Below are 23,357 nucleotides of genomic sequence, written 5' to 3'. Positions count from 1 at the left end.
GTGTACATTCTTAATATTTGGACTTGCTCGGTATTTCTGTTACACAAATGTAAAAAATCCTGCTGGGATGTGGCAGCATTTCTTTCAGCGAGAGAGAAACGTAGTGTTACTACCAAAAGGAGTTCATGTGGTACACAAGCATTAGAGCAGCATTATGCAATTCAGATAGCTGACGGTCTGGCTCTTTTATCAGCAGAGGATACATGGTGGGCACTGAATTGAGTACGAGCCAACAGTGTGTTCTCTTTTAAATTTCAGTTAGTACTACTTCCGTATTGACACTAGTGGGACCACATCTGAAATATGGTGTCCAGTTTCGGCTTTCTGTTCCTTGACTTCAGAAGAGTTGTGGTAGCACTGGAGAGGGCCCAATAGATGGTGTCAGGATGGTGGGGGTTAGAGAACATGACCTGTGAGAAGAGATGGACACACCATGGCATGTTTGGCAAAGTGCAAACTGAGAGATGTTGCAATAGCAGCCTACAACTACTTGGAGGATAATTACAAAGATGATGGAGCACAACTCTGCTCAGCTGTGCTAGATGATATATCAAGGGGCAGTGGCCATGAACTACAAGTTCAGGACGTTCAGGTTGAACTTGAGGGGAAAAGAAAACACAGTAGGAAGGTAGTACAGCACGGAGGGATGGCAGAAACTCCACTCTCAAATGTTCTCAAGAACATTTGGCAGGGAAAACAGCAGCTCATTCATTTAGTGTTGGTGACAGTCCAGCTTCCACGAGAGGTTGGACTACACAGCCACCAGAGGTCCTTCCTAGCCAGGATTTTGGTGATTCTGTGAATTGCTTCGCTGAGTGTCAGAATAGCTTAGGGAATTAGGCTTTTATCGCTGTCCTCTCTTCTGAGGGTTAGATCTCAAAAAGATAAGAAAGATGGTTGCGCTTGGACTGTGGAACTCTGTCAGGTAAGGTTAAGCTACCCAGTCCCATTTAATATTCTGTAAAAGACACCAACAGATCTAAACAGTTTTATAGTATGTTTTAAAGTACCATGTCACAGTATTGTTGTCCCAAAGCGGGGTTATTTACCTGGTGTGCAGACACCAGGATACACACAGAGTAGAGGTATTGTTTGTTTATTTCATTTCTGCAGAGATGGGTGCTAGGTGGTAATCCACAAAGCTAGCACACAGACTCTTAACATTTATACGGTTCAAAACACAGAAATACCCTTAATTATAATCATTGGTTAGTACCTTATCTTAACAACTTCTATTGGTTAGTACAGTCTCTAAATTTCATTTAAAGTTGCAAGGTCCTTTAATTGATGTGTGCATGCTCCAGTACCTTGGTGGGGTGGTCCAATTCAGTCTCCAATTGAGTTGGTGGTCGCAATTTCCCACTGCCACCTTTACCTTTCCTCCAGTTACTGCAAATCTTTGTTGACTTTATGCCTTATCCAACAGCTGTCTGGTTTTCAGACTGTTTCGGTGACTCCTGTGGTGGGATGTTCCTTGTTATCAGCCTTCTGTTCTTCAAGGCTATATTCATTAGCAAGGCATTTATTGTTTATACTAAGCGTCTAGTTTCACATGGCCTTGGAACCTTTTTACAGCTCTTAGTTCTTACTTAGTGAGAGATTCTACCTTCTAAAATGTATTTTATCTTTTTAAAAGTACATTCTACCTTCTTACAGTACATCAGTATTACAAGGTATTTCAGCTAATCTTTTTCTACCAAAAGTAACGCTTTTCAGAGAGTTTCTTTCTCCCCGATTGCATAAAGTATGTCTTCGCCTCACAATTACCATAAAGGATCAACACCATGGTTGCATGTGCAACTATAAAAACACTTCTCTAGGCAATTTCAGGTCTAGGTTAGCTCCTGCATGTCTCTTCACTACAAAGCAGAAGCCAGACTCGCTGACAGTCAGCAGCCTCGCAGATTTAGTTTATGTTTAGAGTTTGTGTGAGGAGTGAGTATTTTTCATGCAAGCTGTATAAATGTGTAGACTAAAACTCTAATAACAGCATGAGCTTCACTGTGCAGTGAAAACATATCTCTAGGATTTCGAGCAAGTTTATCGGGAAATGATTCATGTGTTCTGATAATAACATTCAGGTTAAACGGAGGAAAAGCACACTTCTGACACCTTTTGCGTAATCATAAGCATGTATATACTTTTGGTCAAGTATTTTTTTTTTCTCACTTAACTTTGTTTACAGTGAATGTAAAACAAGTTTTATTTTGTTCTAGATTTATTGGTGCACAACCTCAAGGTAAAAGTACCTCCAGCGTACTGCAGCGTACTGGTGTTTACTGCAGTTTGCTGGAACACGAGTTCAGCACTAATTCAAATAGAGGAGCAACACCTGTGTAGTGTTCCCGAGAACACTTCAGATCCTGATTCTTTTGTTTAAAACACTGTCACCCACGTACTAAATAAACCTAATTCTGTTATTTATAAAAGGTATTAAAATAGATGCTAATGTCTGGAGAGGGACGTCTATCACGTGCTTCCCTTTAAATCTCTCCTGGTACAACTAGGAGACAAAGTTACGCTATTTTGTTAGTATACAATTACAGTGTGTGTCCTTGTTGGTTGAAATTACTAAAGATTCGGGTTGAGAGTAAATTATAACATTGTGGTAGATTTTTAAACTTATTTGTGTGATCTACTCTCCATCCCTTCTTTTTTTCCAATGAAGTTTCCATTTCAATCAATAATTAAAATTAATATTGGTAATACTGTATACCAAAGTATGCATATAGTGTAAATCACACTTAAACTTCAGGTTAAGAAATACAGGAATTTTAGGTGTTTTGTTTTGCGAGGTTATTAAACTGAATTCAGAGTTTCTGTATTGGGTCATGGAAGAGCAGACCTGTATAGACTGTCATTAAGCCCTGTCTTCAGTCATGGTAGACAGACAAAACGCTGTGCATTATTTTTAAGGTCTAATAATGGTTTTGCAGGTGGGGGATTTTTGTTTGGTTGGTTTTTTGGGGTGGGTGAGGGGTAGTTGTTTGGGATTTTTTGCAGTGGCTAGGGCCTGTAATCATGTTCTTGAGGCACTGGGTTTGGACACAGTACTCCTACGAAGCAGAGTGGCTGTCCTTCAACAGCTGTTGGTTTGGTATTTTGAAACCCCACTCCTCTATGAACACAGAAACGTCTGTCTGTAACTTCCACACCCTTTTTTGCATAGGACAGTTTGTGTCCAAATAGTGCTTCATGGGGTGGGGGGGAAGTATTACCATCACACTGTGGAAACACCCGATACAGCCTAGATTTGTATTTCTTCTCTTCACTTTATCAGAGAAGCAACGCCCAGACATTCCATAATCAACAACGTACACAGGTTTTCCTGATCATCTTCACTGCCCCATACATGATTCCCACAGTAGTAGTAAAAGTTCTTACCAATTCCTAAATGACTGATGTTGTACTCCCTACTGTCATCTTCTTCTTTTCTAGTTCTCAAGTCTTAGCTTTATTCCTGTGTGATATTTTTGGTCCGCCTCCATACAGGTGGCATCTTCCAGTTTGGTACACTGGCAACTAAATTGAGTGCACCCCTTCTGATGTGTGCAAAAATTATTCATGTAAATGTTGCGTAGCATTTGAGAATCCGTGTTGTTAATTTCTGTTCAGAACAATTGCTGTCATCCTTTTATCAGAGTAATCTCGATACTTTTCTGTCTGCAAGTATCTTGCAATACTTGTACGGTCCCCTTCCTGTCTTTTTTATTAAATATTTATGTAGCGCATGGCATCAAATTATTTCATAAAAATACTAAAACAGTGAAGAGATTTAGCTGATATTTATCCCTAGTCTAAAGTGGATTTGTAATCTAGGAAAGATCCGCACATGTGCTCTCAAAACTAGCCATGTTCCACTTTCTTTTTGCCTTTATCTTTTTGTTGGAAAAATTATTAAATACATACAGTATCAATTTTTATTTTATAAGCTGTTTGATTAACAAATTGTAGTTTTCTGGATCATTTTTTGTCTTTTCTGGAAGATGCGTATGGTATGGTTGCTATTCCGTAATCCCGTTATGCCACTTATGAGTCAGTATGCTGATTAAAACTCCTTCCTGCTGTAAGTGCAGTGATGGTTAGGCCCATGTTCTTGCATGGAAATTCACCCCTCTTCTTTGCAATTTTGTGTATTAGATTTGGAGTTTTGCTTACACCTCCACAATTAATGACTTCCATTTTATGCTCACTTTCATAAATCAGATTGCCCTGTCTCCTCCAGTTCCACGTTTTTCATGAATACGATGCCGTGTTCATTTAGCATTGGAACTGTTCCTGTGTTACTTTTAACCTTAGTCCTGTGCTTACTGTGCACCCTGTCTTCCTGGTTTTCGTGCTGATTTTTTACTTAGGTAGCGAAATTAGCCTTTGCTATTTGTTTCCATTTATTTAGTGAAGACTAGTTGGATATTTTTCATCATTTTCTGTGGCTGGTACAATCCTGACTTAGTTTCCAGCAGCTGGAATCTCTGCAGGGCTCTTGATTTGTCAGGGACAAATGAACTTCTTCTGTGTGAGATTAAAAACAAAAGCAAAACCAAAAAAGCCTTCACATTTGTCCAGATTGTCATTTTTACTTGAACTACATTTCTACAGCAGTAGCGTTTCTGGGTTCTTACTAGTTGGATCATGAGCATATCTTCTCTAGGCCATGACTAAGAATGCACTCGCATCACGTAAATTATCCAATGGCAGTTGAAATGGGCATCAGTCTGTAAATATTCAAAGTAGACAAGTGTATGCATTTCTGTAGGAATCTCTTCAGAGTCAAATAATTTGTTGAACACCGGGAAATCTCTCATAACTCACGGGAAATAAAAGCAGCTTGAACTAATCACAAGACCTCTTAGTTGATGAAAGAGCAGGAAACATCTCACTTCTTGTTTTCAAAATGAGCATCCCTGTACCGCACATTTTATAGACTTTGAAAAAAGAAAGGAAAGAAAATTATATTTTCATCAAATGGCTTCAGTGAAGTAGCTCAGCTGTTCAGTCTAGGGAAAGACAACATGGTCTGCAATTTATATTTCTTTTGAGGTCTTGATTTGTATTTAATTTATTACGTAGCAGTACGGAGGGTACTGCTACTTCAGCCTATTAGTAGCTCAATGACAGCTGTTAAAGACAGCCCAGTGAGACCATCAGAATACTCTCCACCTGCTAAAAACCCCAACACTTTTAGCTACGCTGCCATTAACCCTGGTTTTAACGCTTTGAAATCTAGTTAGTATACTTAATTGATAGTTTCTAAATGTGTTCTTCAATATATTGATATGTTTTCTCAAGAGTAAAATATGTATTAATGTATTTTTTATTTTTACATTATATGCTCTTTTGCTAAATCAGTGGCTGCTGCATGTGCGATTTTATTAGGGCAAATCTTTTTTGAATGAGTGGCCCTAAAAACCTACTCTCTTACCTTGTGTTTTGTAGTTTTGGTGGTGCCTTCTCTCTGCCCACTACTACTCTAATCTAGCTGAAATATCTTTATTCAACTTGTGCATGGGCTTGATTACATACGGTCTAACACTCAAGTGAACCTTTTCTGTTGTCACAAATAAACGAAAGTAGGAAAAAATACTGGTGTGGTAAACTATAGATACAGACACTATTTGTCACTTCTCATAAGACAGTAAGTCACGTTGAAGAGGGTGTCAGTGTGAGAAAACTTAAATTCTGTTTTTAAAGTTTTCTATAAATAATGAAGTGATTTCCTTTTAAGAAAATAGCGTGAAAATTCAAAACAGCAACAAACAGGGATGACTAACAGATTGGAGAAAGGAAACAGTCAGCAAATAACAAACGGATGTAAGCATCAAAGGTAGACAAGATTTATTTAGGGAGCTCTACCACTTCTTTGAAACAAATTGAGTACAGCAGTGTTTAGGCCTTTAAGGTTTTAGACTATTCTTTTCATAATAGAAACTTTTAAAGACTTTGGCATAGTGCTCCATTAAATTCGGATTTCCAAATTACGCTGAAATACGCAGTCTTGGTGATGAGAGAATGAAACATTATGGAGTATGGGGGGAAAAGATTAGAATGATGGAAGTGAGGGGAATTGAATAATTTTCTACAGTTTTGTTTGCAGAATTAAAAGATCAAAGAAATGTCATGCTAGGAAATAATTCTTTGCTAATCTGTGAATGACGGGGGGGAAAGAAAAAAGATTTTAAAACTCTGTGGTGTTCTTAGTTCTGTTCGCTGTTGTCTATAACTTCATGTTGTTTTAAAGCAGATGGCAAGAAGCAGCAGCAGACACCTCTTACAGGATTGGCCGTATCCACCCAGCCCTTGGCTCGCCCCCTGCAGCCTTTGCAGCCAGCCCCTGCGCAGCAGACAGGTGTGCCAACCAGCGGCCCCTCCCAGACCACCATACACGTATTACCTACAGGTAACTTCACTTTACGTCACTACGTGAATGCGGTGACTGCTGCTTTTTTTTTTTTTTTTTTTTCTTCTTCCTTAAACTAGTGTCTTGTGTGCTCTTCATTGTGCTGATCTTTTCGGGTGAATATTAAGAATATTTGAGTCACTTTTTAATCTTCAGTTCTAGTCAGTTTCCTGTAATTTTTTTTTTTAAATTGATGAAGTGAAAGGGACAGATAGTCCAGCTGGTTTGGAAGCAATTCATGATCAAATTAATTCCATGGAAAGGAAGAAATCCCGCTAAAGATGGTAATGGAGATTATTAAATATACTGTTCTTCGCTAAAGTGAAGAATAATAAAACTGTAGCAGTTCCATTATTTAAGTAATGGGGGAAAAAACATTAGCAACATCACTCCTAGCTCTGTCCACCTGCACTTAGCAATTAATTCTTTTGGCAGAGTGAATGGCAAGGCTGACATTGAAGTTCCATCCCTAGTTAAATGTTATTTTGTCTGCAGTGTGATTTTTTTATATTTTTTTTTATTATTTTACACCCCCCCGCTTTCTAACATAAAGGAAGATAGATCCTCTTTTTTTCTTTATTTTATTCTCTTGTGTAGAGGATTGTTGAAGGTTAATTGGTATTGGAATTATCTTATGACTGATCTGTTCTGCAGATTTTTTTGTGGTGGGTTTTGTGTTCTCCACAGCTGTGTTTACATTCAGGACTTTTTTTTTGGGGGGGGGGGAGTGGGTATTTCATTTATCTTTTCTGTTTGGAATTTGTATATGTATTGGCATTATTATTTCAGGTGAAAATTACTGTTTGTTTAGGCTGTTTTCTCTTTTCTTGCATTATTAAAAGCAGATAGAATTTCATGGAGACAGTTTTTATATCGCATGGCTCAGATGAGTCAGTTTTCCAAAGGAGGTGTGCACTCTGGAACAGGCATATCAGCTTAACGTCGTGGAGTTCCATTCGAGATTGTGATCTGTCTGTCTTTTTCCAGCTCCGACGACAGTGAATGTAACTCATCGGCCAGTGACTCAAACTGCCGCAAAACTCCCGATACCAAGAGCCCCCGCTAACCACCAGGTGGTCTATACCACTCTTCCTGCACCGCCAGCTCAGGCTCCTGTCAGAGGGGCTGTCATGCCAAGCCCAGGTTTAAGGCCAGTCAACCCGCAGGCCGGAGGTAGGGCATGCTTTCTTCCATCCACATTTTAGCAAGACACAGCTTGATATGTTCTACCTGATGGATGAGGGAGTTGGTTTTTGGTTTGTGTTTGTTGTTTGGTTTTGTTGGTTTTTGTACAATACTAGGCCAAATTACAGAGGTTAGGGTTTCCAGTTTACAGACTTGAGAAAATCTCAGGCTTTTAAGAAATCCTTCCTCTTGCAGCTATGTGAATGAGGAAATTCACTGGATTGAAGTGATGTCAGGCACTAGCTCTGCCAGTTAAGCATCTGTGGATGACATGCCCAGTACTTTACGAGGTAGCAAAAGGTAAGGTGACGAGCACCACTGTTTTGTAGAAAGATAGATGGAGACCATTTTGTTACTACAGAATAAGAGTAAAACATAAGTACGTAGTAAATCGTGTTTGATTTCCTGTCTAAAAGTTACATTTTTATTGGACATCCGAATGTAATTCCTCAACAATCTCTGATGTCCTGTGCCCAGCAAATTTTCTTATTTTCTCTAGGCCTGGAGAGGTGAAATTTCTCACCAAACGTATCAGAAATTATGCATGCTTGAGTTTCCTTGACGGGAGATGTCAGCAAGTTCATCTTGACTTTACAGATATGTAACTGTCATCTTCCCATAGCAGTAAACTCATTTTCTGAAATGAGTAGGAGATGTCAAAAATAAAGACCTTAAGTGATAGTTTATATTTTGTTACAAAGTGGTGGATCTTAACTGCCTTTTTTTTAGCTCCCCACAATTTCTACACTATGGTTATTTTAACACCATTATGTTAAACATAAATTTCCCTGTTCTAGTCCACTGAGTATGAGCCTACTCTTGGGACATCCAGGTAGTGAATTTTTAGACACCATCTGTATAAGCCAGACTCGGAACACTGCGTGCTTAAGCCACGTAAGACTGTACCTATGTAGGTTTGTGCAGAAATAATTAATTCATTGTTCTGAAACGGTAGTGTTGGAAAGGAGAATATCCATGTATGTTTGTAGCCATTTAATTCTAATTATCTTTTACAACTGGATTTAGCTGCATTGCCATAGGCTTTGAAAAATCAGCTGCGCTCGCTAAACAGAAGCTGATCAGACAGTTCTTGAACGATCTTTATGAAATGTCAGCGTGTGAGGAAATTGTTCTTTTCAGACTACTTGTTCGTATTTCTTAAACTTCACAGACTCTTGTGCCGTGTGCATTTGAGGTCAGGTTCTTCTGACCAGCAGTATCTTTTGAGGGGGAGGTCTGCATCTTGCGTTCCTGTTGGCAAAAGGCCGTAAAGGGCAAGGTAACCTCGGCCCACGCTTAGTTTTCTTCATCGTTACCCTTAGCTACAAGTTAGACATCTGTGATCTACCTGTTGTTTCGGAATGAGTTTTGAGTACTTAACCATGCGTTCTCTTATGTTATTTATTTTTTAATAGTATTTTCTTCTTTTGTACCAAAATAGAAAATTCGTGTTTTTGACAGAATCTAACACCACTTAGAGCCGTTATTATGACATCACTAATATTAATATCTACAGAATACCTTTTAGTGTTAGACATGCAAGATAATTAATGTGCTGTTGAAGAACATGTAATAGGTAATATGCTATTGTAAGGGCTTTCTAGGAAAACTCAATGAGGTAAGGAATTCATATGTGGTTTTGGGCAAGGTCATCCAACAGTAGGCCTCTGTGTAATGTGCTTCTGACCTGATGGTCCAGTGATGCAGTGAATGCTTATCCTTCAGCTGTCTGCTTACAAATTCTCAGAAATCAAGGCGGGTTTCCACCAAAATAATTAAGATTCAGCTTGACCAGACCCTGAATAACCTAATCTAAGAGCATTCTTTCAACAGAAGGTTGGGCCAGATCATCTCTAGAGGTCCTTTCAAACCTGGACTTCTCTGTGATTCTGTTAGAGGCGGTTTGGTTACTCTGGTTTGAAAAGTATGTCTGTGTATTATACAGTACTGTTGTCTGACAAGCCACATAAGATGTGAGAAAATGACGGTTCCTCCATAGCATTGTGTGTTCCCTGTACCTCAGGACGAGGAAGCCAGATGGTTAGCCTGAGTAGATAGAAGACCAGTTTAGTTGGAATACAGATTATTTCAGGGCTTCGTATTTGCATACCAGGTAGAGAAATTTCACATACTGTTAACAAAAAAGCAATCGTCTTTCTTGATCCCTTTTTAGCTGTCATGAGTTTTCATCTTTTAGTCCATTCTACGTTTTTCACCATCTTTGTTATAGTTTTCAGAAATGCTGCTACTGATGTGTATTTGTTTATATTGTCATTGAAGCAGTCTTCAGTGTCAGTAGCAGATGCTTCAGGAGTAAGATCTCTGCACTTTGTCTTTGAAAGATTAACTGCGAGAACTCATCCAAAGTGTTTTGCAAATTGTAGTTTTATACTTCTACCTCAGCCAAGTAGTATGCCTACGTAGAAATAATGCAAAATTTGTACCTTATATCCTATTAAAGCATTTCTGTCCATCTCTACTTCAGATTATTGTAATTTCTTGAAATAGAATCAGTCATGCTAAAACAGTGTATCTGATTGGATTCTCATAGGTAAGAAATAGCCAGTTCGGGTGACCGACTGTGCTACAGGAGTTTGCACGGTTTCATTATCCTCTTAGATAGATGTTGCAATAGGAAGATGTGAAGCAGTTACCTCAACACTTAGTTATAAAAGCATTAAGATTTAGAACTCTGAATTCCAAGACTCAGACTCACAGATTACGTAGACTTCTGACACTCATCACCTATGATCATAGTTTGATGACTGCTTATATAGAGAAGAAATTACCGTACAATAGCTGTGGTTTCCTGACACGTGTCACTCTGTGAGCTTTTCTTCTGGACTACTGAAATGCTTCGATCTCATACAAGTGTGCAACTAGGGGGTGGGGGAGATTGCCCCAAATCTTGTATTTCTAGACAGAAAATAGAGGGACGCCCTAGGCTGCCCGTAACAATGAGCAAAAGCTTTGAGCTCACAGAACGTACGTGTTCCAACAGTAAACTGACAAAAACGTTAGAGTGAGATGTAGCATAAAATGAATGAAAACTTGATAGTTTGCAAGAGTTCTGGATATTATCTGCAAGGCTATAAAATTACCTCGTTTATTCCTGCCCGTCAGGTCAGTTTGCTGTGGGAATGAATGAAATGGGAGTAACATCTCTTGGGGTGTCCATTTTGTGAGGGAGGACAAGCTTCTCGGACAGTGAGAATGACTTATCTTTTTTATTTTTCGATGCCATCCACAGCAAGCCGTCTGGCATTTGAATACAGAGTGGATATCATTCTGCTGCGGCAGCATTTATCTTTTCCTTTCTAAATCCCAAAGTGATGTCATTTTTCTTTTCCTGATTAAGCTCCCTGTATCTCCCACACTTCCCCTCCGGACCCATTTCTTTCATGCTGTCAATTGTTAAACATCGTTCTGTCCCCTCTGCAGACATAAGCACCTGCTCCCTTTCACTTGTACCGCCTCAGGGGATGGGAGGAGGTGGTTTTGTTGTCCTGCAGGACTTTATCAGTCTGCTGGCTGATGTTTGAGGAGAGTGTGTCAGTTCGAAATTTGGTGTCATCCAACTGAACCAAGGAGTTGGTCTTCCAGTGTTCTGTTTAGCTGATTTTTAAGTACTGAATACTCAAAGCATTCACTGTGCTTCTTATAGGCATGACAGTACGAATGCCTCAGACCACTGCGTATGTTATGAACAATGGGCTAACTCTTGGATCTGGAGCACCTCAGCTTACAGTGCATCATCGACCACCACAAGTGCATGCTGTGAGTAGTCATTTTGAAATTACTTAATGCAATTTACAGGCTTGTCTCTGCATTAACGTCTTTCGGATTGTTTCTTAGTGTGAACCGCAGAACAGCGAAATGCCTCGTAGATACTTTGCAGCCAGTTCACGTGCGTAGCGCCACCCTTTCGCCTACAGCAACTTCTGCCAACAATGGCAAAAGCTGTGCGGTCTGTTAGCTTTACCCCAGAGTTCTCCAGATCAGCAGCAGCACATATTGAAAAATGGTGCATGAATTGTCTGCAGGTGACGTGTGGAGTCAAGGGAAGACCTGCCACTAGAAAGTGTAGTCATGGTTTGGCTACAGATTGGACGACCAGTTTCTGAGTACAGCTGTTTGCAAAACTGAATGCCCTGATTTCAGCTGGGGTAGAATTCATTTTCTTTCTAGCTGCTGTGTTTTGGATTTAGTATGACAGTAATGATGACACATACTGTTCTAGTTGTTGCTAAGTAATGTTTATATCAGTCAACGACTTTTTCAGCTTCCTATAGAAGCTGAGAGGGAGCATAGACAGGACAAGCTGGCCAAAGGAATATTCCATACCATAGGCATCATGCTCAGTGTATATACATGGGGGTTGGCCAGGGAACAGGCTTCCGTGATCGCTGCTCAGGATGGGCTGGGTAACCAGTCATTGGGTGTTGAGAGCAACTTATGTTGTATCACTTTATTTTGTATATTTACCATTATTATTATCATCATCATCTTGTTTACTATCCTATTAAACTGACTTTATCTCAACTCACAAGGTTTTTTTTCCCTCTCCTTTTCTCCCTCTTCTTCCTCTTCTCCCTACCCTGCTGGGGGGATGGGGGGGTGTGAGCAAGCGTCCGTGTGATCCTAGTTGCTGACTGGGGTTAAACCACAACACTGAGGTAGGAGGACAAGGTACAGGCAAAAGATCATCAAGGTTGCCAACTCCCAAATTTCAGAGAGGTTTTTTTTTAATCACTGCTGGGGGCGATTACTTCTGCATCACCTCAGCCCCCTTTTCATAAGTATTTGAGAATTTACTCTGGCTCTTTTCACAGAATCATAGAATAGTTTGGGTTGGAAGGGAACTTTAAAGGTCAACTAGTCCAACCCTCCAGCAATGAACAGGGACATCTTCAACTAGATCAGGTTGATCAGAGCCCCGTCCAGCCTGATCTTGAATGTTTCCGGGGTTGGAGCATTTACCACCTCTCTGGGCAACCTGTTCTAGTGTTTCAACACCTTCATCGTAAAAAAATTTCTTCCTGATATCTAGTCTAAATCTACCCTCTTTTTAGTTTAAAATTATTACCCCTTGTCCTATCGCAGCAGGCCATGCTAAAAAGTTTGTCCCCATCTTTCTTATAAGCCCCCTTTAGGTACTGGAAGACCGCTATAAGGTCTCCCCAGAGCCTTCTCTTCTCCAGGCTGAACAATCCCAACTCTCTCAGCCTGTCCTCATAGGAGAGGTGCTCCAGCCCCCCATCATCTTCATGGCCCTGCTCTGGGCCTGCTCCAACAGGTCCCCGTCCTTCTTGTGCTGAGGACTCCAGAGCTGGACACATCTCATATGGTTTTGTTGTTGAGACTGAACCAAATAAATTGCACTGTTGGGCAGGCCCATCACCTGCGATGTCCTGAAATGGTAAATACATTACCAACAAGGTGGCTCAGCATTCTTTCCACTTAGACACTATTCAACTTCATGCGTCATTCACCAGTGATAAATAATGAAAATAAATGAAGCCAGTATCACACAGAACACTTAAGATCACAAAAACTACCCCAGATTCCCACCTGAAAGGCCCTTGGCTTGAAGACTAACAAAATTTCATAGTCATTGTAACTAGATTCCTAAATTCATCTTAACTAACATCAATTAGAGACCTAGGACTGTTTCTGTGCTATTTTTAAAAAAAAAAAAAAAAAAAAAAAAAAAGGAAAGCCACATTTGTGCTGTTATTTCAAAATTTTCTGGAAACTGAGGCTGAGTTTTTGTGATCAATTTAAGGTGATAAAATCCATGTGGCACCGTTACTCATTCTTCCTTTTGTGACTGAAAACCTGCCTGTTGAAATGATGATTGAGTTGTCAGTTTAATCTGCTGCCGGGGGCGTTTTGGGTAATGCGGGAGCAGCAGCCCAAATGTAGATGAGCTCAAAGTCATTGGGAACCTGCCTGCTCAGCCTTGGAAAAGGGCACAGTGTCCAGTCCGTGGCCTCTTGGGTGGGAAGCAAAGAGGACACGGGGAAATAACTGTGGCAGTGATCATCTGTACAGCTAGGGATTTAGATGCAAATAATGAGAATTTATGGCATCCTTGGTCCCGCCCCTTCTCAACCTTTGCTGGGGTTCTCCTGCCTGAGCGCTCTCCACACACAGGACTTAGCGTTGTGGTGGCTGGGTGACTGCAGGCTCCTTTGCTTCCATTTGCCTTGGGAATGATGAATTAAAGCTTCCTTCCGCTGCTGTAGGCTCTGACCTTTCCCGTATTGCTCTTACCTTGCTTAGGAGCCACCGCGCCCCATACATCCGGCCCCGCTCCCGGAGGCACCACAGCCACCGCGTCTGCCCCCTGAAGCTGCCAACACTTCTCTGCCTCAAAAGCCACAGCTGAAGCTGGCACGGGTACAGAGCCAGAATGGTATCGTGCTGTCATGGAGTGTCATGGAGGTGGACCGGAGCTGTGCCACTGTGGACAGTTACCATCTCTACGCCTACCACGAGGACCCGAGTGCCACCATGCCCTCCCAGTGGAAGAAGATCGGGGAAGTGAAGGCCCTCCCGCTACCCATGGCATGCACTCTTACGCAGTTTGTGTCCGGCAGCAAATACTACTTTGCGGTCCGGGCTAAGGACATCTATGGACGTTTTGGACCCTTCTGTGACCCCCAGTCCACAGATGTGATCTCTTCCCACAGCAGTTAAAACTAGAGATCTTTGGAGCCTTTAAATCTGTCCTACTACCAAGAATTACCCCAGTTTTGGAGGGTTGATCCCATGCATGAAAATTCAGTTTCAAATCCACTCTCTGCAGGATTATTTTAGACAGTTGTGTGATACACTACATGCGTTCAGAACCAAAAGACAAATAAAGTCTCACCTGCAGCAAGAGAGCCTGTTTTTTCTGGATAGCTCAAGTCATGGGCCATTTGAAAATTTCATTTTCCCTTCCATGAGAGCTGTTCCACCTGGATACCTACCTGCCCTGTATCCAAGGGCACCCTGGATGCCTGGGATTCTGCTTCAGAGTGGGAACAAAATAATAAATTACAGTTTGTCTGAAGCAAAGCACACCCAGCTGTAATACCTGCCAAGGCACTAACACGAGGGTGAGAACAGATTTGCCTCCTGCCCCCCACCGCACCGAGAGCAGGCTGCGATACGAAGGGTGATTCAAGGTCTCGCTTTTGTACCGGAAGATGGAGTGCTCTGATCTTATTTTACAAACTGTAACGAGCTCTCTGAGGGGAGGGAAGGGAACTCGAGTCTGGCCAGGGAACCGATACATTTGTAAATTTGGAGGTGGTGGTGGGGAAATAAAAATCACCCCGCTACCTCCTGCCTCTCCGAAATAAGGGCGCTCCTCTGTTTGCACCATCCTCCCCCACTCACGTTGGGAGCGTTCCTAGGTCAGATTGGAAACTGGATCGTAGAGACTGCATTCACACCTCTCTAGCGCTCAGATCATGTCTCCGCCCCTCCCCTCATACATCCAGCCCTATTTTTTAGATTTATTTTGTGCCTTAAAGAATAATTTCAGAAATAAATGTAGCCGGATACCTTGTGGTGTTCTTTTATTTGCTTGGAGTTATTTTTCCCTTCTGCTTCTCATTTTCCTGGCCTGCGGTAATTATTATTTCTGGAAAGACCAGGAAGCGTAACGTCTGCTGATGCTGGATTCGATTTTATCTGCGGTATCATTTGACCCTTTCCTCACTGTAACTCTTGAGAAGTTGTTTTTGTCCTGTCAAGAATTAGCATATACAGACAGTATTTTCCACCAGAGCCTTTCCCTGTTGTTTTGGGAAAGCTGTATGCTGCAGTTCAGCCAAAGAAGAAACCTCTGTGGTGTGGCACCATGACAGCTTCTAGCTCTTGGCACTCAGTTGGGATGTTCAGTCAGTACAGAAAGATAAGAAGTTGGCTTCCCGGTCCTCTTCTCTGTCTCACCGCCTGCCCGCCTCCGCAGAAACCTAACCCACCCAGAGCAGTTCAGAAACGATTTTAGACACTGGCCTAAAACCTGTGAGCAATTGCAAACGCTAATGGGTGCTTTCATGATGCTTCTGAGCTGCGAAAAGAAATCGGTACTGCCAGTTGGGCGGTATTGGGTCTGCCCCACTGTCGTTGACGTGTTAAACTTGCTTTTTGCATAACCAAATTGAAACTGGACAAGAAACTATATGTAAGGTTCTTATTTTTGCACTTTTCAGTCTCATTCTGCCTGGTAGAAGCAAACAGTGGATTTAGAAGGGAAAGTCTTTTTTTTTTTTTTTTTTTTTAAATCTACTTCACCATGTAGCAAAGCTGTAGAAGGTAACATTTTTTAATTTCGGTGCTCTCTTTCTTAAAACCAACATTTTTAAATGTAAAGCGAGGTTGAAAAAGGGCAGGAAAAATTAAGTCCTGAAACATGGCTGGTGAAATATGCGATGAGATTGGGGGTTCTTTAGTTGGGTTCCGCCTGGGAACATTCATCGGTGAAAGAAACGGCTTTGTAGACTTCTGTCTGTGCTGTTCTACTGCTCTCCTCCGTGTAGCTGGGTTTGTCACTTCTGCCAGGTGAGTAACGAATTACTCTCTGTCTGGAAACTCGCATTTAAAGTACAGCAGTTCTAATGGTTTGGGCGAGCAAAAGTTCTGCCTAAATCCCACGTATCATGAGAGAAGGTTCACACTAGATCTCTTGTATGAACGATGTGTAACCTTTCCTTTGAGTAACAGTTGTCCCTGTATTACTGGTGCCAATAATCAATAATGCCTTGAATTTTTCTATGTTTAATTAAATGTTTTGTCTGGATATTTCAAGGAATAAATATTTAATAAAGCATTTAGTCTACTTATGGAAAGTTGGGTCCTTATAAAGCCAGTTCTGTATTAGAGGTTAGAGCAGTTCATTCCTGTCGATGGCTGTCAAGTCCTCCTTGGGCAGTTTGGGGTTTTTTTTACTGTGTCTTTGAGGTGGTACCAAAGGGCCGTTGGCCGTATCAGTACAATGAGGTTTTATAGTTTGAAAGTTAAATATTAGAACACAACCTAGAACTTACGCTGCTTATTTAATTGTGATTCCAGCCCAAAACTATACATGAGCTTTTCTATAGTTTGTGCTTGCGTTTAGGTCACGATCGTTCTTAGCTTTGTCTTGCTCGGGATAGGCGGGGGTGGGACTCCTGTGCTAGAATTCTTCTCTTTCCTCCAATGGAGGAAATGCACGTGATTTATTTTTGTTGTGACTAGATGAAATAAGCCAGCTACCGTTTGTGGACTGAAGCCATGGCAGCTGTGGGGTGAAAGCCGACTTCTCTTATTTCATCCCAGCGGAGCTGCTAAAGGTCCAACTTCAGGACCTTAATTAAGCAAGTAGCGATGGCAAAGTATGTGATAACGCATGGCTTGACTTCAAACTGCCTGGCTTAGCTTGGAGACCTTAAAGGTGGCTGGTTCTTAAATCACTGGCACACAAAGAGAGAAGGGTGCCATTTCTGTGAAATCACTTCCATGGTGGAGCAGATCACTGCAGTGATTGTTCACCCCTTCTGCTAACGAGCAGGAGTATTGCTTAATTCCCTAACTCATGGCACTTCTCCCTGTGTTATAGGGCCACTGGTTAATTTTATTATCCTTCACCTCCCAGAAATGATAAAGCTATTGAGAAACCCAATTTCTGCTAGCAACAAACATTTAGAAATAATGGATTTCATTTAATAGACTTTTATTTGAAAGTGTTACCAAAATATCCGGGAGCATCCAGTACAGGTCTGTTAGCACCGTGCTTCTAGACCGGGCTCTTCATTAAAGTGTTAGTTGCTGGAGGCTTCCAACAATCAATTCACTTTTGAATATGCTAAAAATCTCTATCTGGCTTTTAAGTGGAAGGGTTGGGTTTAGTTCCTTCTCTGCGCCTCAGGCCAGTTCTTCCACCTTACTCTCAGTACCTGCTGTGAAGTTGTTGTTCCTGCCTCAGTGTGTTGCTGTTGCCCCTGGGTACGCGACATTTCAGCAGTACCACCTCGAATGTAGTTCCCCGGGTTTTAGCAAACACAGCACCGATTCTGCAGCTGTTTTCTGTCCTCATTTACTTTCTCGTTTGTTTTAGGGTTGGTTTCTTTGCTCTGTGTGATACAAGGGCTTCTGGATGTCCAGGGTGAGAGGAATTGGAGTTAGTTCAGTTTCTGGCTGGAGAGGAGCCCTGCTAGTGGAGTGCTGATGGCAGAATGCTGCTCCTTTCCAGCGTGTTCCTCCCAGTCACAGCTTCGCTGGCCTCGCTTTATTTTAGTATACGTCTAAAAAAGCTTTATTGTATTCAAATAATTAAATGCTAGGAAGGGGGCAGACTTGTAGGTACAGCATCTGTACTGTATCCGCAGTGGCGGCTTCAGAGAAGGTGCGGGTGCAGAGGCAGGTTCCCCTCAGCCTGTATTTATTTCCACCCTCTGACCAGCTTCCCCTGGGGCAGCACTTGGTCTTGGACTTTGCTCCTGTGTGTTACTTGTGCTGCCGTTGGCCATGTTGGGTCACTGAGCACAAGCACCGAGACACTCGCCCCTCCCGAGGGTTTTAGCACAAGGCTGGAAAGGCCCGTGGCGTCTTCCCTGTAACAATAAGGGGTCTTACCCTGCTTCCTTTGAAAACGGCAAAACCCCTCGTGCCTTCAGTGGGAGCACGACTGGGCCCAACAGCAGGATCCCAGTACTGTTTTGTACTGTAACAAAAATGATCACTTCAGCCCTTCCTTTATGTTGTTTGTCTTAAATGTCCAATAAATTAGAATCTGTATTATATGTAGGGACAGGTCCAATCTGTTCCCGCTCCCCAAACAGCCATTCCCCAGTATTCGCGTATTGCGTACACTGTACAAAATCAATCTGTGATTCTGCCTCCTTGTAAACTCTTCAGTATTTTCATTTAGTCAAAAATATCTATCCAGATTTTTTAAATAGAAGCTTGATATATTAAATATATATTTTTTTAATTTGTTGGTTTGGATAGGGGTGGGCATTGTACAAAGACACTGAAGGGAAAGGAGTTCAAGTGACACTGAGCCAGCCTTGCCACCAAAATCTTTATCCCCTTCCAAACACCCTCTGAGGGGAAAAGAAAAAAATTAAGGATAGCTAAGAGAAAGTAAAATGAGTGAATTTTCCTTTTCATCCCTTCTAAGTACCCATTAAAGTGTATCTTTATTTCTCATTGTCATTATGCAGGCATTTTTTCTTTTTTTTATATATATATATATACACACACACATATATATATATATTTGAAGTGCTGTCTTAATTTAATGGGGTATAGCTGTAAATAAGACAACGGGGTAGTAGCTGTTTGGGGAGTCCTGTTCAGCTTTAGTAATTTATTGGCTATTGGGAGTCAAACGTGCAGAATCCTTTGTTAAGAAACTCAGAATCTGATTTATTTTGTTTTGCAGCTGGACTTGTAAATAGAAAAAAAATAATTAAAAAATACAGGACAGACTTAATGTCCAATCTAAACTGTGCAGTTGCAAGCTCTCCCCATTTTTTGTATGTACTACAGATTAGTGTGTGTGTCTGTGTTAACTGTAGTGGGGTTTTGTCTGATAAGCCTGAAATTTATACTTTGAAATAAACTACTGGGTTTTTAACATTTTGAGTCATCTGTGCTTAGTTCCAGACATCTCAGGAGACAACTCTTTCAGAAAGAGCTCACGGCGTCTTCATCTGAAGTGCTGCCACCTGGATTTGGGGTTGGCAGGCTGACTGCCACCATGCTCCAGTAACGTTGGGCAGCAATGGTTTGGCTCCAGGTCGTTCCCAGGAAGTCAACTGCATGACGCTGCCCTCTCGGCCTTCTCACAGAAGCAAAAATGGAAAGCAATGCTCTCACTTTTGGAAATTCAAAGCAAAAAGGGCTCTGTATATCCTGAACAGACAGAATCCGGTAACTTGCAACCCAAAGCTGCCCCAGAAGGGCTCAGGAATGGAAACCAGATTGCTGGTGTGACTCCTCTCCCTCCAAGGGGCTGGGTTTGACCTCTGAAAAACAGTTGTTCTTTTAGCAAGAGGCTTTGGCCAAAGTACAGGAGCTGCCTTTGGTTTTTCACAGCACCCCTGAGCAGTGAGCCCACCGCCGTGGTCTCAGCATGCCTGACTGGCCCTGCTTCTCAAGCCAGGGGAGCAAGCTGTGCACAGAACTCATTGTAATGAAATTACGGGGTAATAAAAAAGGGGGGCATTAGTGCAGGGATCAAGAAAATCTCATCCCCCCCCCAACCCTGCTGGTTTTTAAGGGTAGATGCCAGGTACAGCCCTGTGGAATGTGTTGTGCGACTTAGTTGAGAACCCATAAACTGCTTTCTTGAAGTGAGTAGGGTAAAATCTGCCTCTTAGACCCACCTCTGCTGCCAAGTTGTGGAGAACTCAAACTGCGTACTTAAAACCTGGAGTTGCAGACATGCCTACCCTGAGTTATTTCAAGGGTGTATAATTAATTTGTAATGGTAATAATTAGGTTTCTGCCACTTAGTAAACTTCCTTCAAGTCAAGTCACTGACCAAAAGATGCTGGGCTCTTGTGAAGTGATACCTGCACCCAATCACACCTGCAAGTGCAGAGATTCTCCAACTGCCTATTTAGAATAGAAGTACACAGACTGCACCTAGTCTAGACCCTTGGTTTTAATCGCAAAATATGGTGTAACCACTTTGCTGAAGCACTGTTGTAATTGCTATTTGTGCTGGTATAAAGGGAAGAGAGTAAGCGAACAGCCAGAGCACGCATTCTGTTTTGCTGCAGGGCAGCTTTGCCATACACTCACTGGTACCACTGGAAAGGTGTGCTGCCACCTCGGAGCAGAGCGTACAGACAGCAAAGTGCAGCTCTGTAGGCATAAGGAACCTGATAAAAAAAAAAAAAGAAAAAAACAAAAAAACCCAAACCAAAAATCAAGCCAGGAATGGGCAGAGAAGTGATCTGACCCTACAGCACAGCACCGGGATGCTGACCAAGAAATGAAGCTGGTTTCTCCCAGGGGAGCCCTATGCTGCCTGGCCCAGACTGACACAGGCCAGGGCTTGCACAGGTGGCTCCTGCTACAAGGGCAGAGGGTGCTGTTGACCCATCCACCCCCCCCAGGCCACGCAGGGTATGACCAGTAGTGCCCATGTGCTGAACGGGGAGGGGTGGGCAGGGGTGGATGCGTTACTGGATTTCAGAAAAAGGGGAAGGAAAAGGAAGAAAAAGCTTACATTAGATGTGGTCGCTCCGGGAGGATTCATTTCTTCTGTAGGCACTCTCTAGTGACTGAACAGCAGGTTTCTTTTTATTTTTGCAAGGCAGGAGTTTATCACAACCCCCTCTCAATCCCCCCCCAATGCCCCCAAGAGTCAGTCCCTCTCTAGCCAACCCTAAAAACCTTAAGTCTAAGAAGCAGAAGCCACAGGACTTGGAAAAACTTGCAAACAGGGTATGAAAAGAGCCAGTGTCTGCTGCAAACCCTCTGCCAAGGGCACACCTTCCCATTTTTCCCCAGTGAGAGCTGCAGAGGGGAATAAGACAGTCAAAGGACCTTTTAACTTCGTGCACCTGCCTGAGAATTAAGCTGTCAGTGCTCCTGCCCCTGCCCGTAGGCCCACGCAGCCCTGCTCAAAGCCTTCTCCTCCAGCCCCTGACATTGCTGTGCCGGGGAGAGGAGCCAGACCCGGCCACCACGGTTACGGTTGGCAGATCAACCCGGGCTGGCCTGCCGAGGGAGGAAGCACAGAGGACAGCACAGTAAGAGGAATGCAGTGACCTTTCACAGCACAACCATCAAAGGCAAAAAAAAAAAAAAAATAGCCAGTCACATGGATTAGAGTCCTGAGGCCCATAAGGGCCCAGCGATGTAAACATTTACTCATGTACAAGAAAAGGGCTCTTAAAAGTAGAGCTCTAGTTTTCCCACAACTGGGTCTGAGCACAAAGCAGCTCCTGCCTCAGGGCAGGAGGCTCGAGAGGGGAAAAAGGCCGATCTCCCAAATCCATCCACGTTTACAAACAGGCCTGGCACATCTGCTGCTTCCACTCCCTGCAGCAGGGAGCATCCAGGTGTGCCCTGGATCAAGAACACTCCAACACAGTAAGCACTCGGGAATTTCCTGGTCCCTGAGGACCAACTTTAAAACAATATTTTTCCATTACTATTTTTATATAAGATTGGGGGAAGAGGCAGTAAATGCAACCCGCCCTGTTGCCGTGTTGCCTAGGAGTGACAGTCAACCAGCAAACAGCCATCCTCCAGCCACTCTGTGCTTCCAGTCTCAAACAAGCAGCTGATTCTTGGTTCTCTGCTTGCCGCCAGCTCAGATCCCTGCCCCAGCTCCGTTCCTCCTTGTAAGCGTGCTCCTTAATGCCTGTTACAGCCTGCCCAAGTCAATTCAATCTGTGGCACAAGCTCTGTAGCTGCCAGTCTCCCGTACTGGAGTTTAAAACATGTCTCTCAAGGCAGCGATCAGCTGCAAATGCCTGAGGGCTACCCAAAAAAAAAAAAAAGTGCTTAGTTCCTATTTGGTGCTTATCCAAAAAAACACCGAGACTGCTGCCCTGTAAGGCTGGAGCTGCGAACTGAGCGTCCCAGTGAGAGCTCACAAAGCTGACACACCAGGCAGAAGGTGAGACACCCTTGATGACAGACCAGCAGCAACAACAGACAGGCTCCAAGCAAACAGCACAAGGCAAGTGACAAATGACAGGCAGAGCTTCCCGGCATTTAGAGCTGCCAGGGCCCAACACAGAGGCAGGGCTGGTTTTGTTTGGTTGAGCGCTGCTGTTCATGCTCAGGGGGATGCCACAAGTCCCTGGCACCCCCTAGAACAGGACAGGGAGGGGTGGCTGGGATTCCAAAACATTACATGGAGGCGTTCTAGGCACACAGAGCTCAGGACAAGGACGAGCCACACAGGGGCAAGGGCTGACAAAGGGGCTGATGTCCCTGCAGTGCCAGCTGTAGGAGAGCATGACACCTTCACTGAGGAGAGAACCCCAGGGGCAGGAGTAAAGGGAGGGGGTGGTGTTTAAAAAACTCTATGACTAGGGATGTCTCCTCCCCACCGCCTCTGGCGGAAAGCACCCGTGCAGCACTGCCATCTCTCCAGGCTCACAAGAGGCACCACGCAAACATCCCGCTCACCCCCTCCAGCCACAGCTGTAACTGGCACACGCGCCACCGCATGCGCTTACGGTGTGGCTGCGCGTGGCTGGCTACCGCAGCCCAGTCATTTTGCTCGGTGAATTCTACTCAACAAAGAGCTGCATTGGAGAACAAAAAGCGGCTCTGCGGCGAGCACTTCAGCAGTCCGTCATTTTACAGTGCTCTCCTGCCCCTGCACGCGCTCTCTCCAGCCCCTCACACTTACCTCCTGCGGCTCCAGCAAACAAATCACTTCAGTCCCTGCATGGATTTTTTTTTCCATCCTCAGCAAAAGCTTTGCTGCAACTTCTGGTCTCCCTCTTCCCTTGGCAGAAATCAGCCCTACTGTTGTTGGGGAAATACTAGCAGTAAAGGTTGCAATTAACCACTGTTAACAGTTAGCAAGATGCGGCCCTGGAGAAAGAACAGGAGGATACCATAAATTAGCCAAAACAAGGGAACAGCAAGATAAGCTCAGGGGGAACAGAACTGCTAACAAGGCCGAAGAAGAAGTCGCTTGAACTCCGAGTGAACTATCCTAACTAACATAGGAAAAAACCCGCCCTTGGGTAGGGAAAGCCCCCTACTAGCAGAAGCCCCCTCCTCATGCAGAGTAGAGTGTGTGTAGTAAAAAGAG

At 43.1% G+C, this 23,357-nt stretch overlaps 1 protein-coding gene across 4 annotated transcripts in view; it reads left to right on the top strand.

Annotated features, from left to right (window-relative positions):
* Window positions 1-15,156, top strand: part of ATF7IP (activating transcription factor 7 interacting protein) — a 101,594-nt gene extending 86,438 nt beyond the window's left edge. For 2 of the 4 annotated variants that reach the window (XM_054199218.1, XM_054199200.1), the window contains exons 11-14: window positions 6,242-6,397; window positions 7,385-7,570; window positions 11,247-11,359; window positions 13,868-15,156. In XM_054199218.1, the coding sequence (XP_054055193.1) occupies window positions 6,242-6,397; window positions 7,385-7,570; window positions 11,247-11,359; window positions 13,868-14,284 (872 nt within the window). In that variant the 3' untranslated portion in view covers window positions 14,285-15,156. Of the gene's footprint in view, window positions 1-6,238; window positions 6,398-7,384; window positions 7,571-11,246; window positions 11,360-13,867 lie in introns of all 4 variants that reach the window. The other 2 variants (XM_054199209.1, XM_054199189.1) reach the window with 1 other exon arrangement.
* The last annotated feature ends 8,201 nt before the right edge of the window (window positions 15,157-23,357 follow it).

The sequence above is a fragment of the Rissa tridactyla genome, chromosome 1, assembly GCF_028500815.1.
Source record: "Rissa tridactyla isolate bRisTri1 chromosome 1, bRisTri1.patW.cur.20221130, whole genome shotgun sequence".
NCBI lineage: Eukaryota > Metazoa > Chordata > Aves > Charadriiformes > Laridae > Rissa > Rissa tridactyla.
The sequence above is the reverse complement of the archived record's forward strand: the minus strand, read 5'-3'. Positions and strand labels throughout refer to the sequence as shown.